Below are 19,624 nucleotides of genomic sequence, written 5' to 3' on the forward strand. Positions count from 1 at the left end.
CTACCACACACCATATCTACTAACCACCGACAGAAACACCAAGCTGCCCACGCAATCCACCTACCTACACCCAACTGCTTTCACTTCTGCCTCACCTACCACCTTTCCCCTCCAGGCGACTTGGGAATTTTCTACCAAGCCCATCATTTCTCTCACCTTGCCTGGACACAACAACCTTTCCCCACGCCTGCGGATGGCATCTACTTTCGCAAATTCTTGCCGCGTACCTTATTTTATACGCCAAGCACATTTCCACCTTGTCACAAATCCCCTCTTCCATCCATCTTCACGTTCACTGCCAACCTCTACAAGTCCGCCATGGCCGTCATAGACCAACTGAAGGGCCTTGAGGCCTGCGTTGAGATCAATGGCCAACGGGCGCAAGAGTACGTCAAGCCTGATGATGACGAGGGCGACAGCGACCTGCAGCTTTTGGTTTCGGCGACCAAGATTACGAATCTTGTTGCTCTCGGCGTAAAGGGCATCCCCCACGTTTTCAAGTACATTGAGTCGGTCCCAGATCAGAACTTCAGCGTTCATTTCAAGAAGGCAACAGGTTTCACTAGGCAATGCAACCACCTGGGCGTCAAATACACTGTCGATAAAAGAGAAACAGGACTTAGACACGAGCCTGTCTATAAGCCAGACAGAAATCTGGAGTGGAAGCACGAATCTTGGGCCATAGGTTCGGGCAACGATGCAATCGGATGGACGAGTCATGCGTATAAGTTTAGCGAGGTCAAGCATGGTAAGTATTCAATCCCAGGCACAGGGACAGGCTGGACTAACGGGAAAACAGTTGAAGAGCATGGATTGTCAACCCAATCGCTGGACAAGGCTATGAGCGACGCCAGAAGCTATGGGTTGCTCGCGGTACTCGTCTATCGTATGTCTGCCTCGGAGATCATCCAGGAAGTTAACCCTAGCTTCAGTGAGCCGCATGGTCTGGCCCAAGAAGTACCGGAGAAGACCTTGGAAGGTTTGGCTGTGACCAGCTGCACCACGTTCGACTCGAAACCAACAACCAAACCAAAATGGGCTACAGAGTCGCAAGAGGACGTCTACCAAGATCCTCTCCAGCGACCATGCGCAGTCTTCGAGTTCCGCTACCGATCAAAGGGTACGCTACCTCCCCGGCATTACCGGTGATTCGCTGCTAACATTTCTCAGAGGGACTGTACCAAGAAGGAGTGATTGAGCGACCCGACCCCGTAGATGAGATGTCTATTGAGGAGCTACGTCGACTTGCCCGTATTAGCTTCAACCAGAAGAACAAAGTAAGTCTCATACTAATTGCACGTATAAACCTGATACTGATCTTTGGGCCTTGTTAGGACGTGGTGAAGCAGGAAACCGACCGGAAGATCAAGCAAGAGGACGGCGGAGATTCATCGAACCGCAAGCGGTCTGCTTCTGCAACCGTGGAGCCGCCCCGAAAGATATACAAGGAGACTGTCCGTGATGACGGCAAGGTTGAGGTCGACCTTGACTAGCTCTGCCAGGAGGAGCCCACCGTGTAACAGGACAATACATTGCCGAGGGACGATGATGCTGTGGAAATGTCCTGGGGTAAAGCTGAGAAGGAGAGTACACGAAGGCATAGAGTAGGTTTGAATTGCCTCGGGGTTCTTGCAGATCATCATGTTGCTTCTACTGAGTCGGATTGAAATTCCCGACGCCACAGATGTAGGATTAGTACTAGACGCCAAGTGCAAACAGTTATTATTGTCCCCTTGATTCAACGACTTATTCTACGTGTTGCGATTTCAATTCTTTGGTCTCCATCTTGTCTACCTGTGTAGCATCTCGTCCTGTCTAAAAATGGACTGACCTACCTAAAACTGGCTGTTGACTTGAGAGAAAGCACATCGAGCAGCGCACCTTCCTCAAAGTATTGGAACAACTGCAATTTCTCCAGGCAGCTATCATCTATTTCCCCACGACACAAAAACACGAATCTCCTCAAACCTCGCAATCACCGTCATTTGTATCACCAGCAACCTCACCCAATCCATTGGCAGGCATTGCCCCACTGAAGATATTGTCCCATTGGCATCAAGTTCTACGCCAACGCGCCGACTGTTCGGGTACAAACCCTCCCAAGCACCTTTTGTTTACGAGTCCTGTCCTGAGTTCCATCTACGCCATCAAGTCCTCCAAATTTCCAACACCCTCATTGCCAACACCGCCATGGCAATCCTCGACGAGATCCCCGGCCTCGAGGTCACCGTCCAGATTGACGGCTACAATGTCCGCGAATACACAGACCCCTACGACGTGAACCGCCGCCGCTCGCGAGACGCCTGCCCCAAGGTCTTCAAGTACATCGAGTCCAAGACTGGGGCCAACTTCGCCGTCTGCTTCCTGAAAGAGCCCGACTTCCAGGAGCTGTCCCACCACATCGCGTTCCGCGTCCACGTCGACTCGGTCGAGGCCGGCTTCTTCCACGAGCCGAACAACTTCAACTACCGCGAATGGGGCGTCAAGGTCGACGGCGGCACCTGGAAGAACGAACGCGGAGTCACCTCGTACAAGTTCCGCTTTGCCGACTTTTCCATCTGTAAGTGCTTCACCCTCCCTTCACGCGACGACAAATCAATCACCTAACAGGTGTCCTTCTAGTGCCCAACGACGACTTCTCCCTGGAAGAAATCGAGGACCACAAGAACGAGGCCTCCCGCATTGGCACCATCAAGGTTTCCGTCTACGACATGCAAGACGCGATTTTCGTGGAAGAGGACGGCGCACAGGACCGAGGTCGAGGCCGCAACGCCAGCAGCGCTGACGAGGCCCTGACGCGCCAAGATTACTTTGCCGAGAAGGCCGTCAAAGGAGACCGCGCCCTCCACCACAGCATCGACTTTAGCCACCGACGGGAGAGGCTCACCCCACGAGTGCAATACCACGGCGGACTCGTCCGCAGGAGCGTCTGGGCGGATCCCCAGAAACGACCGTTCGCCGAGTTCGAGTTCCGCTACCGGTCCATGGAGGGCTTGATGCAGGAGGCCATCGTTTCCCGCACGAGCCACATGGACGACGACGAGGTGCGCGAGTATGCGCAGAACCTGGAGCGTGATAATGTAATTATTGACTTCTCGTTCCACCCTCTGGCTTGACATCACACTGACACTGCTTGATCAACAACAGGCTCGCCTTCAGGCCCAGACCAACAGCAACGGAAAGCGCAGTGCTCCCGACGGTGACTCCTCCCAGGCGAACAAACGAACGCGGATGGATATTGATCCCGTCGTCATCGACTTGACTCAAGATGATGACGAGGAGGAGGAAAACGATTACTGGTGGTAATGGTTTTGGTGGATTATTCTGGCAGCTAGTGATGGAACACGGGAGTGAGGACTTCCGCCGCCATTTGTACAATATGGGAGTACGGCTTGATGATGTTTTGTACGTGGGAGTTGGGCATGTTTGTTTTTGTTGCCCGAGTTTCATGAACAAGAGAGGTCAGTTGGTAGTAATAGCTCTTCGTATCCACGAGAATAAATCTGTCACACGAGAAGATTGGTTGCACCTGACGAGCCGCCACCTGCAGCTACTTGTGACACTGAACACAATCGGACTGCACATTTGCAACGTTCCTATGTCGTCAAACGAACGAACAATTGGATGCAGGAATATCGGAAGAGACGATGCAGGTGTCTTGGCTGAACTTTGCGGTCGTCATCCTCCGACGACTTTTACGCGAAGACTGGCGATGTTTGTTGGTGCGGTTTCTTGCCCATGTCGCGATTCGACGAGCTACTCAGTCGCAACCATGTGCTTGTGTAACTTGCGACAACAAACCGGTCCCGGGATTTCGGTCTTTAGGTAACAGCCGATCCTTTAGATGTCACCAATCGTCTAACCAACAGTCAATTATCTCTGGTGTGAGTAACAGCTGTGGCCTTTCCTTTTCGCGACGGTTGCGTTCCTTTCCCCTTTTTTACCTGCACAGCTTGGGACATGTAAGCGGTTGGGCCATCACTGCCCGCGTTCCTATCGGGTAAACTTGCGCCAGAAGCTCGGAATCACCGGGATGGCTTCAACAGTCCGCTTTTTTTGCACAAAGCTCCTCGTACGAGGTCCTGCGACGAGTAGTGACATTGCGTACAGGTTTCCTTCATGGCGTGGAGCACATAGGGGGCCAGGCGGGATGCGGAGGCCCCCTTGCAACACTGAGGCTCAAGGCATCTGGAAATCTGGTCTGAACTGTCTGGGTTCTCTAAATGCGTTGCTGGATGGGTAAATTATCACGAGGAGTTATGGCTAATTTTGGGGGGGGGTGGCGACTGATCTCTCTTTTACAGTACCTACGTGACAAAACCCTCCTCGTCCACGGCAAGCCTCGCTTGAAACTTGCCGAGAGTATCCTCCGAGGTGATGGTATCGCTGTCGAAATCCGTTGCCGGTAGAAAGCCGCAGACTCTGATTGCTTTTTCGAAGAGTGGTGACGCTGTTCAGCGCAGAGACAGTAAGGCTTGCCGTCTAGATGGACAATGGTGGTGGCGATGGTGTCACCTGAGTTGGCAGGGGCCCCGTGGTCCAGCCTTACCTTGCCCTACATGCTGACCGTTGGCGTCCAGGAAAAGCCTGCAGCTACCAGCACTGAGAGCGAGCATGGTCAGGCGTCAAGGGTATAGTGCGCCCCAGCCGCCCGAGCTGAATGCTTAGGCTGAGGTTACTAGCCCCTAGGCTGCTTCCCGGCCCCGTTCCGGTGCATGGGGGCTTGATGGGCACGCTATACGATGGGATCGCGCACTAGCATCGACGCCAATGACCAGGTCATGGGGAACAACCACTCTGCTAATCAATCCTTGCGAGTGTGAGTCTTCGTGATACAACAATGGACGCCCGACAGTTGGTGTAGAACAATAAAAGGATGGCGCGTTCCCGCCATTCACCCGTGGTAGACCTTTGGCGACGACCATCACCCTCATCGTTTGAACCATGTCGCTACGCTCACGGGGCAGCCGGCTCGACGAAAGCCCCAAGCGAACGGCGCAGTCGCGCATGTCGGCCCCGCTGCCGACGACTCTCAGCGGACTGCTGTACCACGACACCGCGGAGAAGGCCTATCTGAACGACTACGGGGAGGCACCAGTCACTTCTCCAAGTCTTCGGTCGCCGACGTCTTCGAGGTGCACGAGGAAAAGGGCGGCGTTCTGCATGAGCGCTTGGGTGACGACGATATCAGCGATTGGCTCCGGTCCGACACCCAGGCGCCGCTGAGGGTACTGTTCATTGACGCCTTGCCCGAACAGCCCGACGTACTACCCGTCACCGAGTCCGTCTTCCGAGAGGTGGTGGCGTCATTCGACATCAGCCCACGATTCATCGACAATCTGGGCAGACAGCACATGCCCGGTCGCGAGATCCGACGCCGGCGGGACGGGTCAAGCCGGCACGAGATGTGGTACACGGCCGTTCTGCGGCGCGACGGCACTAGCCTCAACTACAGCAACGCCAACCAGGTGGTCGAACTGACCCGGAAATACGCCTACTGGCAGAGGCTGTGCGTCTGGGCTGATTCATGTCAACGGCGGGGAGAAGAAGGACAACGAAACACATCAACCACGTACATGATCCTGCGCTGTTCCCGCGACGTCAAAGAGGCTCTCGTAAGCACCTTTTCAGGGGAGCCTGGCCTCAAGCTTCTTGAACACCCCATGACTGTTCATGCTTTTGTCATGGACAAAGTCATCTTGGCCACATGGGATTTCTTGTCGCACATGCCCAGCCCCTTGTACAATCTGGTGAGTCTCTTTCAAAAACGTGCTGCCAATCCAGCGACCACAGAGCGCCTGCTCACACCATATGACAGGAATGCAAAGCCTCGGAGCTTCGGACCCCCAACGACTACGCAGAACGCTCACGCGCCTTTCTTGCACTGTCGCGGCAGGTCTACCAAGTCTCGACCGACTATGACATCCTGCAAGCCAGCGCCGAACACCTCAAGTCGCAAAGCGGGTGGTTCCATGACAGGCACCTGGAGCAAATCACCCCCGGCACCAACAACGTAGAAGAAAACCACGACACCCACGCCGTCCTGGACGACATCTTCAGCCAGCTCCTCCGCGAAGTCAGCCTCCTGCGCACGTACTCGAACCTCTACCTCGAGCGCAGCAAGATCGGGATCGACGAGTGCTACGCCACGACGAACCAGCGCGACAGCGAGCTCAACATCGACATCGCGACGGCCTCCGTCCAAGACAACCGCTCGCTGCGCATCATCCAGGTCCTCTCCACCGTCTTCCTGCCGGGCTCCTTCGTCAGCGGCCTGTTCGGCATGGGCTTCTTCACCACCTCGGACGACGGCGGCGTGTTTGTGGTGAACCGCCGCTGGTGGATCTACCTCGCCGTCTCGATCCCGCTGACGTCGGTCGTGTTCGCCGTCATGGTGTACTACCAGTGGCGCGACGGGAGCAGGGCCGAGCAGGAGTGGAGTCGGCGGATAAGCGTGGCGGCGGCGGCAGGCGAAGCGGATCTGGAGGCGGACCCGAGGCGGAGTGTATTGGGTAAGAGATGGCGATGATGGGGGGACTAGGCAAAAGGTATGATAAGTAGATGGGCCTCGTCACCGAGGCTAATGGCAGCACCTCATCGTAGCATAATCATGGGAAATGCGAGCACACCCGCACCAGGCTTGTCCTGTCTGGTCCAACTCGCGAGAGCACGATTTCACTTGATCCAAAATACCTGCTGCCCCCCTCTGGCCGTTTGCACTCGCCTGCCTTTCGAAGGAAGGACAGCCATGGGGAGCCGAATTGGCTTGGATGTCGTCGCCAGCGCAAGTATCGGTCTCTACGGAGCTTGCAACGTCCTACGCTTAAGCATAAACAGTTCAATTGGTGCCAAGAACTTCCCAGATCACACAGCACGGACGAGACGCGAGATAGGTCAATGTCGAGGTCATGTTGACTATCTGCATTCCAAAACTGAAGCCAAATATGCGTACCAGTATCTGCACTCCGCCCATGCTCCCCTTGGTGCAAAATGGCAGCAGCTCGGATGTCCGCAGTACACCTCCTGCCGAGCCGTGCTTATGTGGGCGTAATTCCCCCACGGGCAAGTAAGGCACACATAGCTGGACCAAACTTCACCTGCCTCCGAGCACTTCCTGCCAGAGCGTCATACTTCCAATGATCCACCGCTTCCTGCCCTCCAATATTCAACCGGGAACCAGGCTGGCCAAGACGCAACTCCTGCCCGTGGTTAAACACCGACGAGCCTTCTGGAATGGTCTGGCCGGTCATCATTTTCCGTCTTCTGTTGTCCTGTGTTTCCGTTCCTTCCCTCCTTCCGCTCCAGTCCAACTCATATCAAAGGCGTGCCCCACAACCGATCAGGCAGCCAGTCATCTCCTTCCACTTCTGCCCGATAACTTCGTAATGTCGCTGGCACACATCTGTGATTAGAAATCAACATTGTGGATGTGAAGAAAAGAAAAATGCCCCCGTCTTCAAGCATGACGCTCAACTGCCCCTGCTTTTGACTCAACGACCTTCCAGGCATGTGCTGATTGATCCACAGGTTTCCCAGCGCCAACCTGACGCCCAAACTCCTTCGCTGCGGCATGTCCTAGCTCGGCCTCTGTGAACTCCACCGTTGAAGTGTATGTAGGTAGGGACATTTGCTGTAGCACACAAGAAATAGGGCAGTCAAGTAGGTACCCTAGTTCTGGGCACTTCCTGCTTCAAACTCGATTCCAGTCTGCGTCACAACCGAGGGTAAGGGCGCGGTATGATGCCGAGACCGACGGACCATTTGTGCTTGCTGCGGCCATTGCCCTCGCAGTTTCCGTTCGTTTACTGCGTGTCGGTTGGGCGGTCAGAAGCCGATGGTCTGGCCAGCCCACGTGGCCGTGTATTGCCGGGGCGCCTTCCGACTTGTTGTGTGTTGGGAGTGGGCGTGTGTCCTATCGAGGCCTACTCCTTCCTCCTGCAGCGGCGTACAGCTGCGAGCAGCGCAGAGTCGATGACGGCTCGGCAGTACCTGTTTACAGATCAGCAGAAACCAATGGAACCACGAGGGCCCCAGAATACCAGTATTTAATCGACTCTTCCGCCCGCCTCAATTTGATTCCTCTTTTCCCTTTCTTCTTCATACCCAAACACCCGGTCCAGTGGGAGGTCAAGTGCCCCCGCTGGAGGTTTGTTGACATGACATTGCACATCGTTCCATGTCGGTGACCTGCTGTGCCCTTCGGGGTGAGGCCCGGGAGAATCTTTGATGGCATTTTTCCCCCTTCCCCCATTCCTTTCCCCTGGCAGCACAACTTTGGATCCTGCTAACCCCAGTCTGTTGCTGGTGTGTCCATTGTGCTTGACGATCAAGAAGGTCTTGCACACCGACAGCCAGGTGTCGGGCTCAACCGTGGCTTTTGCTGTTGTGGCCAACGTGGTCGGAAGCATGGACTAATTTTTTGTTCACTCTTCGTCTCTGGCGGATTCAACCCATTTTTTTTCATTGGTTGCTCTGCTTCGTGCAGGGTGCTGAAGAAGAAAACGTTCCTTGTCCTACATCATTGTGCCGGCGGTTGCGTTGAGTTGGTGTTGTCCAGTGGTGTACCGTACGTGGTCTGTTACAGTGCCGGTGTTTCTGTTGTCTGGTGAGGCTCCAAGTGCCTTGCCATGGAGGCACTCGGACTTGTGGGGGAAGTATGGAGAGTGGAAGAAATTGAAACTGTACGAGGGGGGATGGTCTCTGTTATATAGGTGTCGTCCTTGTAGCGGAGATAGATAGCAAATGCGTTCGCCTGGCTGGACCAGAACCTTCTCATTGACTCGTGCCTCAAATCTTCTCTGAATTCAACCTTTTCCTTCTGATGCCAATTGATTCCCACGGTACTGGCGGACTGTATTACCAATTGGTGTTTTGCACCAACCTGGGCTGGGGCCATTCCATATTTCTGTCCGTTAATGTAGCTGACTGCGAAGCCAGATCCATTAGGTAGACAGAAGTGCGACGCTGTGGACACCACGAGACAGCACAGCCACCACAGCAACCCACGCTGCGCTGGAATTGAAGTTTCTTGGAGCACTTGATTTATCGAGATTGATTGGCCATGAAAGATTTGTATTATTCTCCTTTACGTTTTGGTTTCGGTGATAGATGCCCTGAATTGGACATCCGGTTGTCGTGCAGGGCTGCCCAGATCCATGGCGCCTCCAACACGGCCAATCAGCCCGTGACGGCGACTCCAATTCCTGACTACCACCCTCGTATGTCGCCATAGTGTACATGTATGTTGAAGGACCGGTGGACTCATTTTGCTGCTAGAGCTGCAAACTTCTCGTCTGACGGCTGACCTTAGGTGAGTGAACCTCCCTTGGTTTGCTGATAGCCACTCCATGTCTCTCAGCCAGGCAGGCTCCGTCGTCAATTGCATCGCCACATGTCCGAAAGTAGTCCGTCTTCAAGTAACGCGTGGTCCCTCGCAGACCAATACGTCTAGCTCCACCGCGACGAGCCGCCCTTCTTGGACTGCGGCAGCGCCCACGGATCCTGCAGTTCCTCCTCGCCCCCAGCACCACCCGCAAACCCTCCCTGCTCCCGCGCACCGTCACTGCCGCCTCCGCCAAACCGCCCAGCTGGCACACTGCCACCGCCGCGACTGCCAATACCCATGATTCCATCATCACCACCCGACCTCGCAGGCGTCGCCGCCGCCGTCTCCGCCGTCCACTCCCCGTCCGCCCCTCGGACCCCCCGGGGCGCCGGGACCGGGTACCCCGTCCGCTTCTGCCGCATCTCCCAGCCGTTGCGGTCGGCGACGGCGTCGCGCGCGCGGCGCCAGTACCAGACGTCGAAGGGGGTCATGACGGCGTAGGCGAAGGCGCTGCCGGCGAAGACGCGGCGGCCGCGCAGGGAGCGGAAGTCGACCCGGAAGAAGTACCTGGCCGTCGCGAGGCCGGCCGCCACGCAGAGGGGGGACTGGATGAACCACCTGGAGGGGCGGGCGACGATGTCGCGCTGGAGCTTGGTGGGCTCCGGGGGGCGAGGGAGGGGGGATGTCGGACATGTTTGGGGTGTGGGTGAGTGTGCCTTTATATGTCGAAAAGCGAAGCGGGAGTGAGAGTGAGGGTGGGGTGAGGTTTGTGAAAAAGGGGGCACACGACTATCAGACGATGATTTGCTGGTGTTGGGTGCGAACGTGATGAATTGGCCACAGGCGCCGTTGGGTTTCTCTCCTTCGATTGCCGATTTGACTAGTAAAGTGGATGCCTGAGATGGACCGACGACCGGTGGATTCCGATCACTGAAACAATTGAGATATGGACGATCGATGTTGGTGGGTTTGTTATTTGTGTCGCATCGACGTGGTTGAAATATTGAATGATGCTCGAATGTTGAAAGTCTCAGCCGCTACAGATCCGATTGGGAGACCCGGTTGCAGCTGTGTCGGGCCGGCAGCAACGTCTTCCCGGAAAAGAGGGTATCTGCAACCACTTCGCCCAGCCCAACATCTCACGGTGATTGAACGCAAAGGTCAAGGACTTTGAGCATATCAAGCTTGCTCACGGTATACTTTTTTACTGTTGTCTATTATCCCAGGGTATCATTGCCATGCGGCGTGACCGATTTTCCAACCAAAACTCCCCCGTCTCTTGATCCCAACCCCCAGCCTCTATCTACGTGCCCCTCATAGCCATCGCCGAGACAATGAGCATCTCCAGCTCCTTCTTCTTGGCCTGCTCGTCCTTGATCGCTTCGATCCACGGCAGGCCGTTGAGCTTGTGGTACTTGCGCAGCTTGGGCCAGTCCGTCACCGTGGCCAGCTCCTCGTCGCTGCACGGCACGCTCTCGCCCTGGACGTGGGTCTGGAGATGCTTCTCCACGTCTTCGGGCGAGAGACTGCTGGGGGCGCCTTCGCGGGAGATGAGCACTTTGACGACGGCCACGTCTTTGGTGGCGGGCTGGACGCCGTATCTCCTGTAGGCCTCTGAGATCTGTGGTGATGTCTGGTCAGTCCACTAGTCTTGCGATTCGTGGCTCAAACTCTGCCGAAAGTTGAACACGAAATAGGGCCTTGGTTCACTCACGTTGTTATTGGAGCTGAGCGACACCACGATCTCCGAGTGCACGTTGGGCGTGCGCATGGCCCCCGCCATCTCGGCCGCGACGGCCTTGTGGACGGCGGCGAGCAGCTGGAACCGCGAGACGACGGTGCCGGCGTCGACGAACGCGTACTCGAAGTCGGCGTTGCGGCCCAGCAGCTGCTCCTGCAGGAAGCCGGCGTTGGCGACGTTGCGGTAGAGCGCGAGGAGCACCGTGTGCGTCGCCGGGAGGTGCTCCAGCTCCACTTTCTCAACGGCGGCGGCGGCGGTGGCCATGACAGGCAGCGAGCGAGCGAGCGAGCGAGCACGTGTTTGGTTTGTTTTTGTCCGACGTGTACGTGAGACTTGCTTGCGTGGAGTGAATCAGATCTGTGCGTTTTGGACGGGGGAGAGTCTCAAGGGTGGGAGAGCTTCATGTCATGGTGGGGTTCGATAATTTGATGGCGGGGTACTTGCAGCTCTCGGCCGGTCGCTGACATAAGTACCCAAGGCAGTGGTACTTTTCGGCGGTATATTGAAGCTTGGCCAGCCTGGGAGTCAAGGATTCGGTGCGACGCTGATTCGATGGACGGAGATTGGACAGATAGTGTCTATGTCTCCGCCGTACCATCCAGGATGCAGCGAGTCACGTCCGGTGAATTGATACGACTATAATCTACGTGCATACCTATACCACTGCCGGCATGGTGGTGATCTCGCAGCTCGGAGTCATGAGCTTATGAACGGCTACTATCCGCACTTATGCGCATGGAGGGCGCAGCAGTTCGATTGGGGATTAGCTCCGAAAAATCTTAGCAAAATGCGCATTCGCCCTACTATCGACCGGGAGCGATGGGTTTAGTTTCGAGTTTTTCTTTTCTAGACTCCTTCCCAATCCAGCGTTTCCCGCGTTACCCAGGGCGCGGTTCAGTGGTCGCTAGTTTCAACGCCGCCGCCGCAAACGCCAAGTCCAGCCTCTTGGCGCGCCAATGGTTCGATGGTAATTCGGCCGTCTGTCTTGCCTTCGTTCACCTTACTTCATTCGTCGCTCGCCAATCTAGGCACTGTTTCCTCATTCGATCACCGCGCGAAGAAGACGTATGGCATACGACAATAACCGGCTCGCTCGCTCGCTCGCATGAATTGTTGGTCACGGGCGAGCGAGAGGTGAAGCAATGTCCACTCTCTGCCCGCTGCTGCCCACTGTCAGTACGACTGTGCGCCAAATATGGCAACGCATGAACTCTCGCCCACCGATGTCTTGGGTTGGAATTAGCCTCGTGGGTTTGTCTGGACTCGGAGCGACCTCTGGACGACGACTCTGCACACTCTGACGATATCTCGAGCTACCTGGGTTTCAAAAAGTACCACGCCGTACTGTATCTGCATATCTGTATTTGTTGCCTCGGCAGGGACGCCCGAATGAAACCAGATGGTGACGATGCCTGCTAATCACGCAACCCCGTGGAGATGCTCACCTCCAGTCCAAGTACCACGCTGGGCAAGCTGGGCTGGGGAGGGAACATGACTGGGATCCCTCCTCCGACTCGAGACTTGGCAGGCGACCAGACGGCCCAGCCTGTCGGAACGCATAAAAACTTTCAACCCGCCGATTTAGTTAGTGTGCGTCTGCAGGGCCGCGTCCAGTTCCCTTTGCGGGCAGCCATAGTCCAAAGCCAAACTCAAAAACATCAGAACAGACCGAAGTATATCGTACTCGCGAGCGCCCCCCCCTTGGCCTTGGGTTTCGTGCTACTGCTTCAGATCTGAGGGGTTATTTGGTTCCTTGCCTGGCCTGGGCAGGCTGGCCCGCCTCCCCGAGAAGAGACAAGCCAAGAAAAAACGGTAATCAGATCAAATAAACATCGCCTAGCCATGCAGCGAGGGTGTATTGGTTAGATTGGCCCCGGTGCTCGATCAGTCAGTGGCGTGCATAGGGTTGGGCTGATGTTCTTGATCGGTCACGTTGAGACACGGCGATTCGTGGGGCCCCCGATCCGAGGGCCACTCTTGCATGGGGGAGAGGGGGAGCATTGAGATGAGCAAGGCCAGGTCTGACGATGTCACAATACCAATAGCCCGATACGCGAGGGGGAGAGGAAGAGAGGAAGAGAGAGAGAGCGAGAGAGGGAAAGAAGGAGGACAAGGGCACAGAACTCAGAAGCATCTAAACTCTAATTTTACCCTGCCATCGTGTGTGGGTTGGCACCACAGTCGTCCACAAGAGGTCGTCACCCCCTTTGCCTCAAACCTTGACAGGCACTTGACAAGGGCGCCGAAACAGGTCGACCCAACTCTCAACTCCAGCCGGCCGAGGGAGCAAATCAGGAAGTGCAAGTCTGAGTCTGAGACGAGCGGAAGGGAACCAGAAGAGAGCGAGAGAGGGAGACAGGAAAGGAGGGGTCTTGGTTCGTTTGAAGCGATAGCAGAAAAGCATCGTACCCATTGGCATCGGGAGAGGTGAGCAATATTACGAACGCATGCTACGCTTGCCAGCAAGAGCAAGGAAACATGCTCGTCACGAGTCGTGCCCCCCTGCAGTTGTCGACTGGCAGCCTAGCGATGTACGAATGCGTTTTGCGTAACGCGGTATGCGCATATTGCAGTATGTGCATTTTACGTTATTGCGTAGAAAACAGCGCTCAGGATACCACGTTTGCGATGACCAGTAGCACTTTCCGACGATGACCCTGTGACCCTTTGCTGACCCTTTAACCCCTCGACGATGACTTTCGACGATGATTCGACGATGACCCGACGGCGAGAGCTGCCCAGTAGGAAGACCGGATAACTAGTAAATCTTGATGTATTGCATCATCGATGCAGTATATGCGTAGAAAACGCTTTTTATATGGCGTTACGCAATATTCCGGGGGTTACCGTGATTAATGCAATACGCACATGTATGCGCGTTTTGTACATCGCTACCCCATTATGGCCCGTATTGAACGATGGCTGATAGGGCCGGGCAAAGTGGGAAGGTTGAAATAGGGAGATGACGCTTGGATTTAGAGTTGGCTGTTTAGAGGACGCAGACGCAGGGGGCTTGGCAGATGCAAAGCGGTGCGAGTCTAGACGCTGGACAGGCTACTGCTAGTTCCAGGCCTTGCAGAGAGCCCTGGGCCCTGGCTCGAAAAAGGAAAAGAGAAAAGAAGAAAGAAAAAGAAAAAATAGGTTAAAGTGTTGCTTGCGGGTGATGCTGTGGGATACCTCATGCTGGCTTTTTGGGCGGATGGTAACCAACGAGAGCGCTGATCGATAGCCGATAAGCGGGGAACCGCTCGAGGACCCCTTCATTTCCAGGCTGGCATTTTTTTTTGCAGCGCCACGCGCGTGCATGCATGGGGGGGAAGGGGGCGAGTCGGTTACTGGGACTGGACTGGTGCTGGCTTGCTGGCCCTACAGAAGTACCTGGTCCTACTCCTACAGGCAGAAGCTACAGGCTACCTCAGTGCTGCAGTGCTAACCTAACCTAGAGTGTGCATTCGCAGTGCAGCGCAGTGACGACGATTCTCCCTGAGAACGAAGCAATTCTAGCAGCAATTGCACATACGTAATTTGCTTGTTCTATCTGATCCTTATTCAATTGACCCTCGCAGGTCCCTTATCGCGCAGGGACTACTCGGTGCGTGCATGCATGGGCGCTTCAGGGTGTGCGTGCCGCCGTTCTAGCTCCTCGGTTCATGACATGGCAGCCAGGCCGAATGTTCAGATGACTTACTTGGCTGCGGGATGGCTGGCTGGACACACACGGCAGGACACCCCCAAACAGCTTGGCGCACATGGACAGTAGTAGTATTGACTGGCCTCTCTCTCCCTCTTTCGCTGCAACTGGCAACATGCCTACTGGTAGCAGGGCCTGGTAAGTATGTAAGTACATTCATTGATTGATCGATCACTTAATCGATCGTCGACAGCCTGCACCGTTTGTAGGTTTTATTACGCCCTCCTGCTGCGCCGGGTAAAATCAGATCATCCCATTTCTCCATCTCGAACGACAGATAGGGTGACGAATGCATTCCTGGCCTTTTTTTCCCCCCTTCAGCTCTCTGCTCGACTGGCTACCAAGTACGGTAGGTACATACATACCTACCCGCTACACGTACCTATAGCAGCACCGAATCTGCGGCGCGGTCAGGGTCCAGGGATGCAAGGGTCTTCCTGCGTACTTTCTGGCCGGGCTGACTCGCGCTCTTCAAACCTGATGGCATCCTTCGCGGGCCCCATCGCCAGCCATTGGCGTCCCCATTGGCACGTTGAGCACCCACGAAGGCCCCCCCGTACTGCCCGTACTGGCCAGGTCCCTACCCAGACCCTACGGATCCCTACGTCGCTCTGCATCTGGCTCCCCGTTCGGGCTTAATCGTCTCCGCCCTCATCTCTCGTCCCTCTGCTCCTCATAACAGAGGACCCTCTTCTGCCTATCAAGCTCCTGGGCAGCGTGGTATTTGTCTCGTCGCTCTGTCCGTCCTGTGCCTGCCCTGCCGCGTTTATCTTGAGTCGAGCTCCCGCTCTTTTTTCCCTCCGTCTTGGCCAAAGAGAGAGCGAAAGAGAGCGAAAGAGAGAGAGAGAGAGAGAGAGAGAGAGAGAGAGAGAGAGAGAGACGTCTCTATGTATGCCGCCAAACCCCCGAGCCCGCCTACCACTTTTTTCACCGTAGTTATACGTGAAGCTGCCGCCCTTTTTCCTGTTCGTCGCATAGACAACTCTTTTGTTTCTTTATATATAGACGACGGGTGGTGGTGTCTATCGAATAGTAGTGGCTCTAGCAGCAGCGGACATACCTCCGTCGGTTAGTTGCCTTGGGCAAGCAAGCAAGCAAGCTACCAAAGTCCCAACCAACCAACATTGAATCCAGCAACCGGCAAAACCCGCCGCAAATCAGAATCTCCAGTTGCACCGTCCTCTGGCTCCTGCCGCCTGCGCAAGCGCAGCTCCCCCAAACACCTCCAGCATTTCCTCGAGGCAGACCGGCCTGCAATTCTTCTCGAAGAAACATAAACCGCCCTGTTTTTGATCTTTTTCTCCCGGCAAGCTCCATTGCCGTGCCGCATTTCCGTTTTGGTGGTCGAGTTTCGGTTCGTTCGGCAATTAATCGAATCGACTTTCGCATCGACGGTCGCGCGTGTCGCGTCATCCTCCAGTAGCGCAAGCTAAACCGGTCGGGCGTTTCCCTCACAAGGTGCTTTTTTTGCCGTCCCTCGAAAAGCCGCCCCGTGGCTTGGACCTGCCGACACTATGGCCCCAGGCCGTCCGCCGAAGCGGCCTGGCGACGCCGAATACGAGACACCCGATAGCCACAACAAATGCAAGCTGCCGAAACTGGATCGCATGGGATCGGGAGCATCAGTAGGGTCAGTAGGAGGAGTAGGAGGAGGAGGAGGAGGAGGAGGAGGCGCACCGAACGACTTTTCGAGCGTCGTCAAGAGCAAGCTACAGTCGTACACGAGAACGGGCCAGGCCTGCGACCGGTGCAAGGTGCGCAAGATCCGATGCGACGCCCTGCCCGAGGGCTGCTCCCACTGCATCAACCAGAACCTCGAGTGCTATGTGACGGATCGCGTGACGGGCCGGACGGAGCGTCGAGGGTACATGCAGGAGCTCGAGCGCGAGAAGTCGGACATGATGAACCACATACGCGAGCTCGAGCAGCTGCTGGGCGCCAACGGAATCGAGGTCAAGACCTTCCAGGGTCGTGCCTCGGCCGTCGAGCCCAGCCATTCGCCCGCGGGCAACTACGACTCGATGGGGAACATGGTTTCGGCGTCGTCGTGTCGGTCGTCGGGGTCCATGCCCAGCAGCGGCGGCGTCAACAAAGACAACTGGCAGCAAATGTCAAACTCTGTCTGGGTCAAGGCTAGCAACGGGCAGACGCGCGCCCCGAAAACTCAATTCACCACGGGGGTCTCGCGGTCCATGCTCGAGCCCCGACCGGCCGACTTCCACATTGGCGTCACCACCGACAAGGCCGTCTCGAGCTCCATCAAGGGCACCACCCTCACTATCCTTGGCAGCACCATCGACGTCTGCTCCTTCGACGCCGAGGACATGGACGAGCCCGCCCCCGGCACCCAGCCGCGCTCGGCCCTGTACAACAAGTCGGTGCAGGCGATGATGATGTCGACCTGCAATATCAATCCGCCCCTGCATGTCGACTACCCGCCCCGGGTAGATGCCTTCACCTACGCCGAGTGGTATTTCCTCATCATGTACCCCTTTCTCCCTGTCCTGCACAGGCCCACCTTTACGGATCTGGTAAGACGGCAATTATTCCTCTATCACTGCTACATGCTAACTAATTTATCAGCTCACCCGGTTATACGATGACCCCAGCTTCAAACCTACAGTGGCCGAGACGGTCATGGTGCATATGGTCTTCGCCTGCATATATCTACAAATCGGACTGCGGAATCGGGAGAACCCGGAACAGAAGCAGAGGCTGAACGAACTGTCCAATAAGCATTATCACTTCGCCCTCAGCAAGTTCGTCGATCTGACCACCTCGCGGACGTTTGCGGATGTGCAAGCGCTGGTCATGATCGCGGTGCACACGAGGAGCTTCCCCAAGCCAGACTGCAGCGGCATGATGACGCACTACTGTATCGGCCTGGCCACCGAGCTTGGCCTGCATCGGTCTCCCAGGAAGCCCGGTGAGGCGCCGACCCTAGACTCGGAGATGAAGGGGCGCATCTGGTGGACCATCGTCTCCATGGTCGTGACGTTGAACGGTCGCATGGGCCGGCCGATGGGCCTCCGTCTGGAAGAGTTTGACGTGCCCTTCCCGGAAATGATCCCCGACGACATGTTGACTCCGGACGGTGTCGACACCTCGCGCGGCGGGAAGTGCCAGTACGAGATCGGGATAGCGAGCTACAAGATGTCGGCCCTCTTCTTGGAGATGTACTCGACCATCTACTGCTCCCGCCCGGACCCCGACAGCTATCTCCGGATCGTCGAAGAGCTCGAGGCTCGGCTGCAGACCTGGCGAGACGAGCTCCCGCAAGTCCTCCGGTACGTCGAGGGCGGGGACGGCCAGATGCAGGCGCTGTACGTGCAGTACATCGATTGCGAGTTCCGGCTCCTGGTGCGCCACCCGTCGGTCGCCATGACGCAGGATCCCAAAGTGCTGGCGGAGAACACGCGGCTATGCGAGCAGGCGGCCAAAGATATGCTGCAGTGCGTCTACAAGCTGTACAAGATCAAGTCCATCGACACGACTTACTACATGCAATCTGTCTACATCGCGGCCGCCTTCTCGTCCATGGCGGCGGTCTGGGAACGGCGGCACGAGGTCACGTCGGCGGAGGTGGAGAGCCTGAGGCACGACATGGGAATGTGGCTGGATATCCTGGCCGAGACGAGCAAAATCATCGGTAAGTTCACTTGGCCTCTCCTTTTCCTTTGCCGATTGATGGCCGCTAACATGCCCCAGGCTCCGGCAATGCATTCCATGACGCAGTGCGATCCATTGTGGATAGGACAATCTCCTGGATCGAACGCGACCGGCAACGCAAAACCGCTGGCGGCGTCATAGTACCCGTCAGTCAGGAGATGATGAAGCAGTCGCCCCAGACTCCAACGTATACCAGTCTCCCCAGTGCACCCGGCAATGCCTCGTCCAATCACAACGGTACCGAGCACTCCAACAGCTCTGGAACGCCCACGACAGGGATGCCGGCCTCGCGTAGCAGCTATTTCGGCGAGACCACGACAGACCAGAGCTCGTACCCGCCCATCCCCTACGGTGACTCGTCGGGGCATGGTCCGAACAACATGCAATACGACGGCAACCACCAGTTCATGTATGCCCAGGCGCCCGACCAAGTGACAGCGGCCCACGTGCAAGCACAGAACCAGGCACAGGTCCCAGGCCAGGCGCAACAGAACACGCAACCACCGTCGCAAGCGCAGACGCCAGTGACGGACCACAACCCGCTTACGGCGTTCGCGGCACAGGCCACGCAGATTGCGCAACCCGACATGCTCTGGCGCCAGCAGGCGGCGGCGGCGTCGGGCGGCAATACGTGGCAGGACTGGACCGCCGCCATCGTCGACAACCAGGACCGCTACAGCGCCAACGCCCTCATGTCGCTGGGCCACGGCGCGCGGTCCGGCAGCATGAACGTCAACGATGGCAGCGGCGGCGGCCAGCCCGACCTGGGCGGGATGGGCGTGGGGATGAACGGCGCGCCGGGCGTGCCGGCTACGGCGACGATGCAGTGGCCTTTGCTGCTGTTCCATGACGGCACTAATGTTGGGGGCGCTTGATTCTGAAGAAGATGATGGACAGTTTGGTCTCAAGAATTTGCATGTCCATCGCCACCCGTATATCCGCTGCTGCCGACTCCAATCGGGATTTTGCCCGTGGTTGGATGGAGTCGAAGAGCAGGGTTCAGATGAGAGCCCCTGCCAAGCCCTTCTTGGTTCGTGTCACTCTTGTCCGAGGAGCCTCAATGGCCGAAGCCTGTGATGTCCTTGCTACCACAAACTGTCGCTTGCTAGGCTAGCTAGCTTTCGGGTGACCCAACCGAATCGGAACCTGCCAACCAAAGAGAGCGACGAGCGCGTCCTTGTGCCACGGACGAGTCAAG

General features: G+C 56.5%; 6 protein-coding genes across 6 annotated transcripts; 4 read left to right on the plus strand and 2 right to left on the minus strand.

Annotated features, from left to right (window-relative positions):
• Nucleotides 1–318: 318 nt before the first annotated feature.
• PG986_002335 (uncharacterized protein) lies at nt 319–1,493 on the plus strand (the record flags this gene model as incomplete). Its single annotated transcript, XM_066838557.1, has 4 exons — nt 319–748; nt 800–1,120; nt 1,171–1,277; nt 1,335–1,493. The coding sequence occupies 4 exons, from the start codon at nt 319–321 to the stop codon at nt 1,491–1,493; spliced, it is 1,017 nt and encodes a 338-aa protein (XP_066707450.1).
• Nucleotides 1,494–2,190: 697 nt separating this feature from the next.
• On the plus strand, nt 2,191–3,306 carry PG986_002336 (uncharacterized protein; the record flags this gene model as incomplete). The annotated part of the gene is made up of 3 exons (XM_066838558.1): nt 2,191–2,560; nt 2,623–3,080; nt 3,148–3,306. The coding sequence occupies 3 exons, from the start codon at nt 2,191–2,193 to the stop codon at nt 3,304–3,306; spliced, it is 987 nt and encodes a 328-aa protein (XP_066707451.1).
• A 1,436-nt stretch (nt 3,307–4,742) lies between these two features.
• PG986_002337 (uncharacterized protein) lies at nt 4,743–6,529 on the plus strand (the record flags this gene model as incomplete). Its single annotated transcript, XM_066838559.1, has 3 exons — nt 4,743–4,778; nt 4,968–5,750; nt 5,819–6,529. 3 exons carry the CDS (start codon nt 4,743–4,745, stop codon nt 6,527–6,529), a joined length of 1,530 nt encoding a protein of 509 aa, XP_066707452.1.
• A 2,918-nt stretch (nt 6,530–9,447) lies between these two features.
• PG986_002338 (uncharacterized protein) lies at nt 9,448–10,018 on the minus strand (the record flags this gene model as incomplete). Its single annotated transcript, XM_066838560.1, is given in 2 exon segments — nt 9,448–9,930; nt 9,944–10,018. The coding sequence occupies 2 exon segments, from the start codon at nt 10,016–10,018 to the stop codon at nt 9,448–9,450; spliced, it is 558 nt and encodes a 185-aa protein (XP_066707453.1).
• A 610-nt stretch (nt 10,019–10,628) lies between these two features.
• PG986_002339 (uncharacterized protein) lies at nt 10,629–11,330 on the minus strand (the record flags this gene model as incomplete). The annotated part of the gene is made up of 2 exons (XM_066838561.1): nt 10,629–10,946; nt 11,040–11,330. The coding sequence occupies 2 exons, from the start codon at nt 11,328–11,330 to the stop codon at nt 10,629–10,631; spliced, it is 609 nt and encodes a 202-aa protein (XP_066707454.1).
• A 4,941-nt stretch (nt 11,331–16,271) lies between these two features.
• PG986_002340 (uncharacterized protein) lies at nt 16,272–19,301 on the plus strand (the record flags this gene model as incomplete). The annotated part of the gene is made up of 3 exons (XM_066838562.1): nt 16,272–17,288; nt 17,341–18,406; nt 18,466–19,301. The coding sequence occupies 3 exons, from the start codon at nt 16,272–16,274 to the stop codon at nt 19,299–19,301; spliced, it is 2,919 nt and encodes a 972-aa protein (XP_066707455.1).
• Nucleotides 19,302–19,624: the final 323 nt, after the last annotated feature.

Source organism: Apiospora aurea (genome assembly GCF_038362705.1).
Source record: "Apiospora aurea strain CBS 24483 chromosome Unknown utg000001l_segment0_segment0, whole genome shotgun sequence".
Lineage (NCBI taxonomy): Eukaryota > Fungi > Ascomycota > Sordariomycetes > Amphisphaeriales > Apiosporaceae > Apiospora > Apiospora aurea.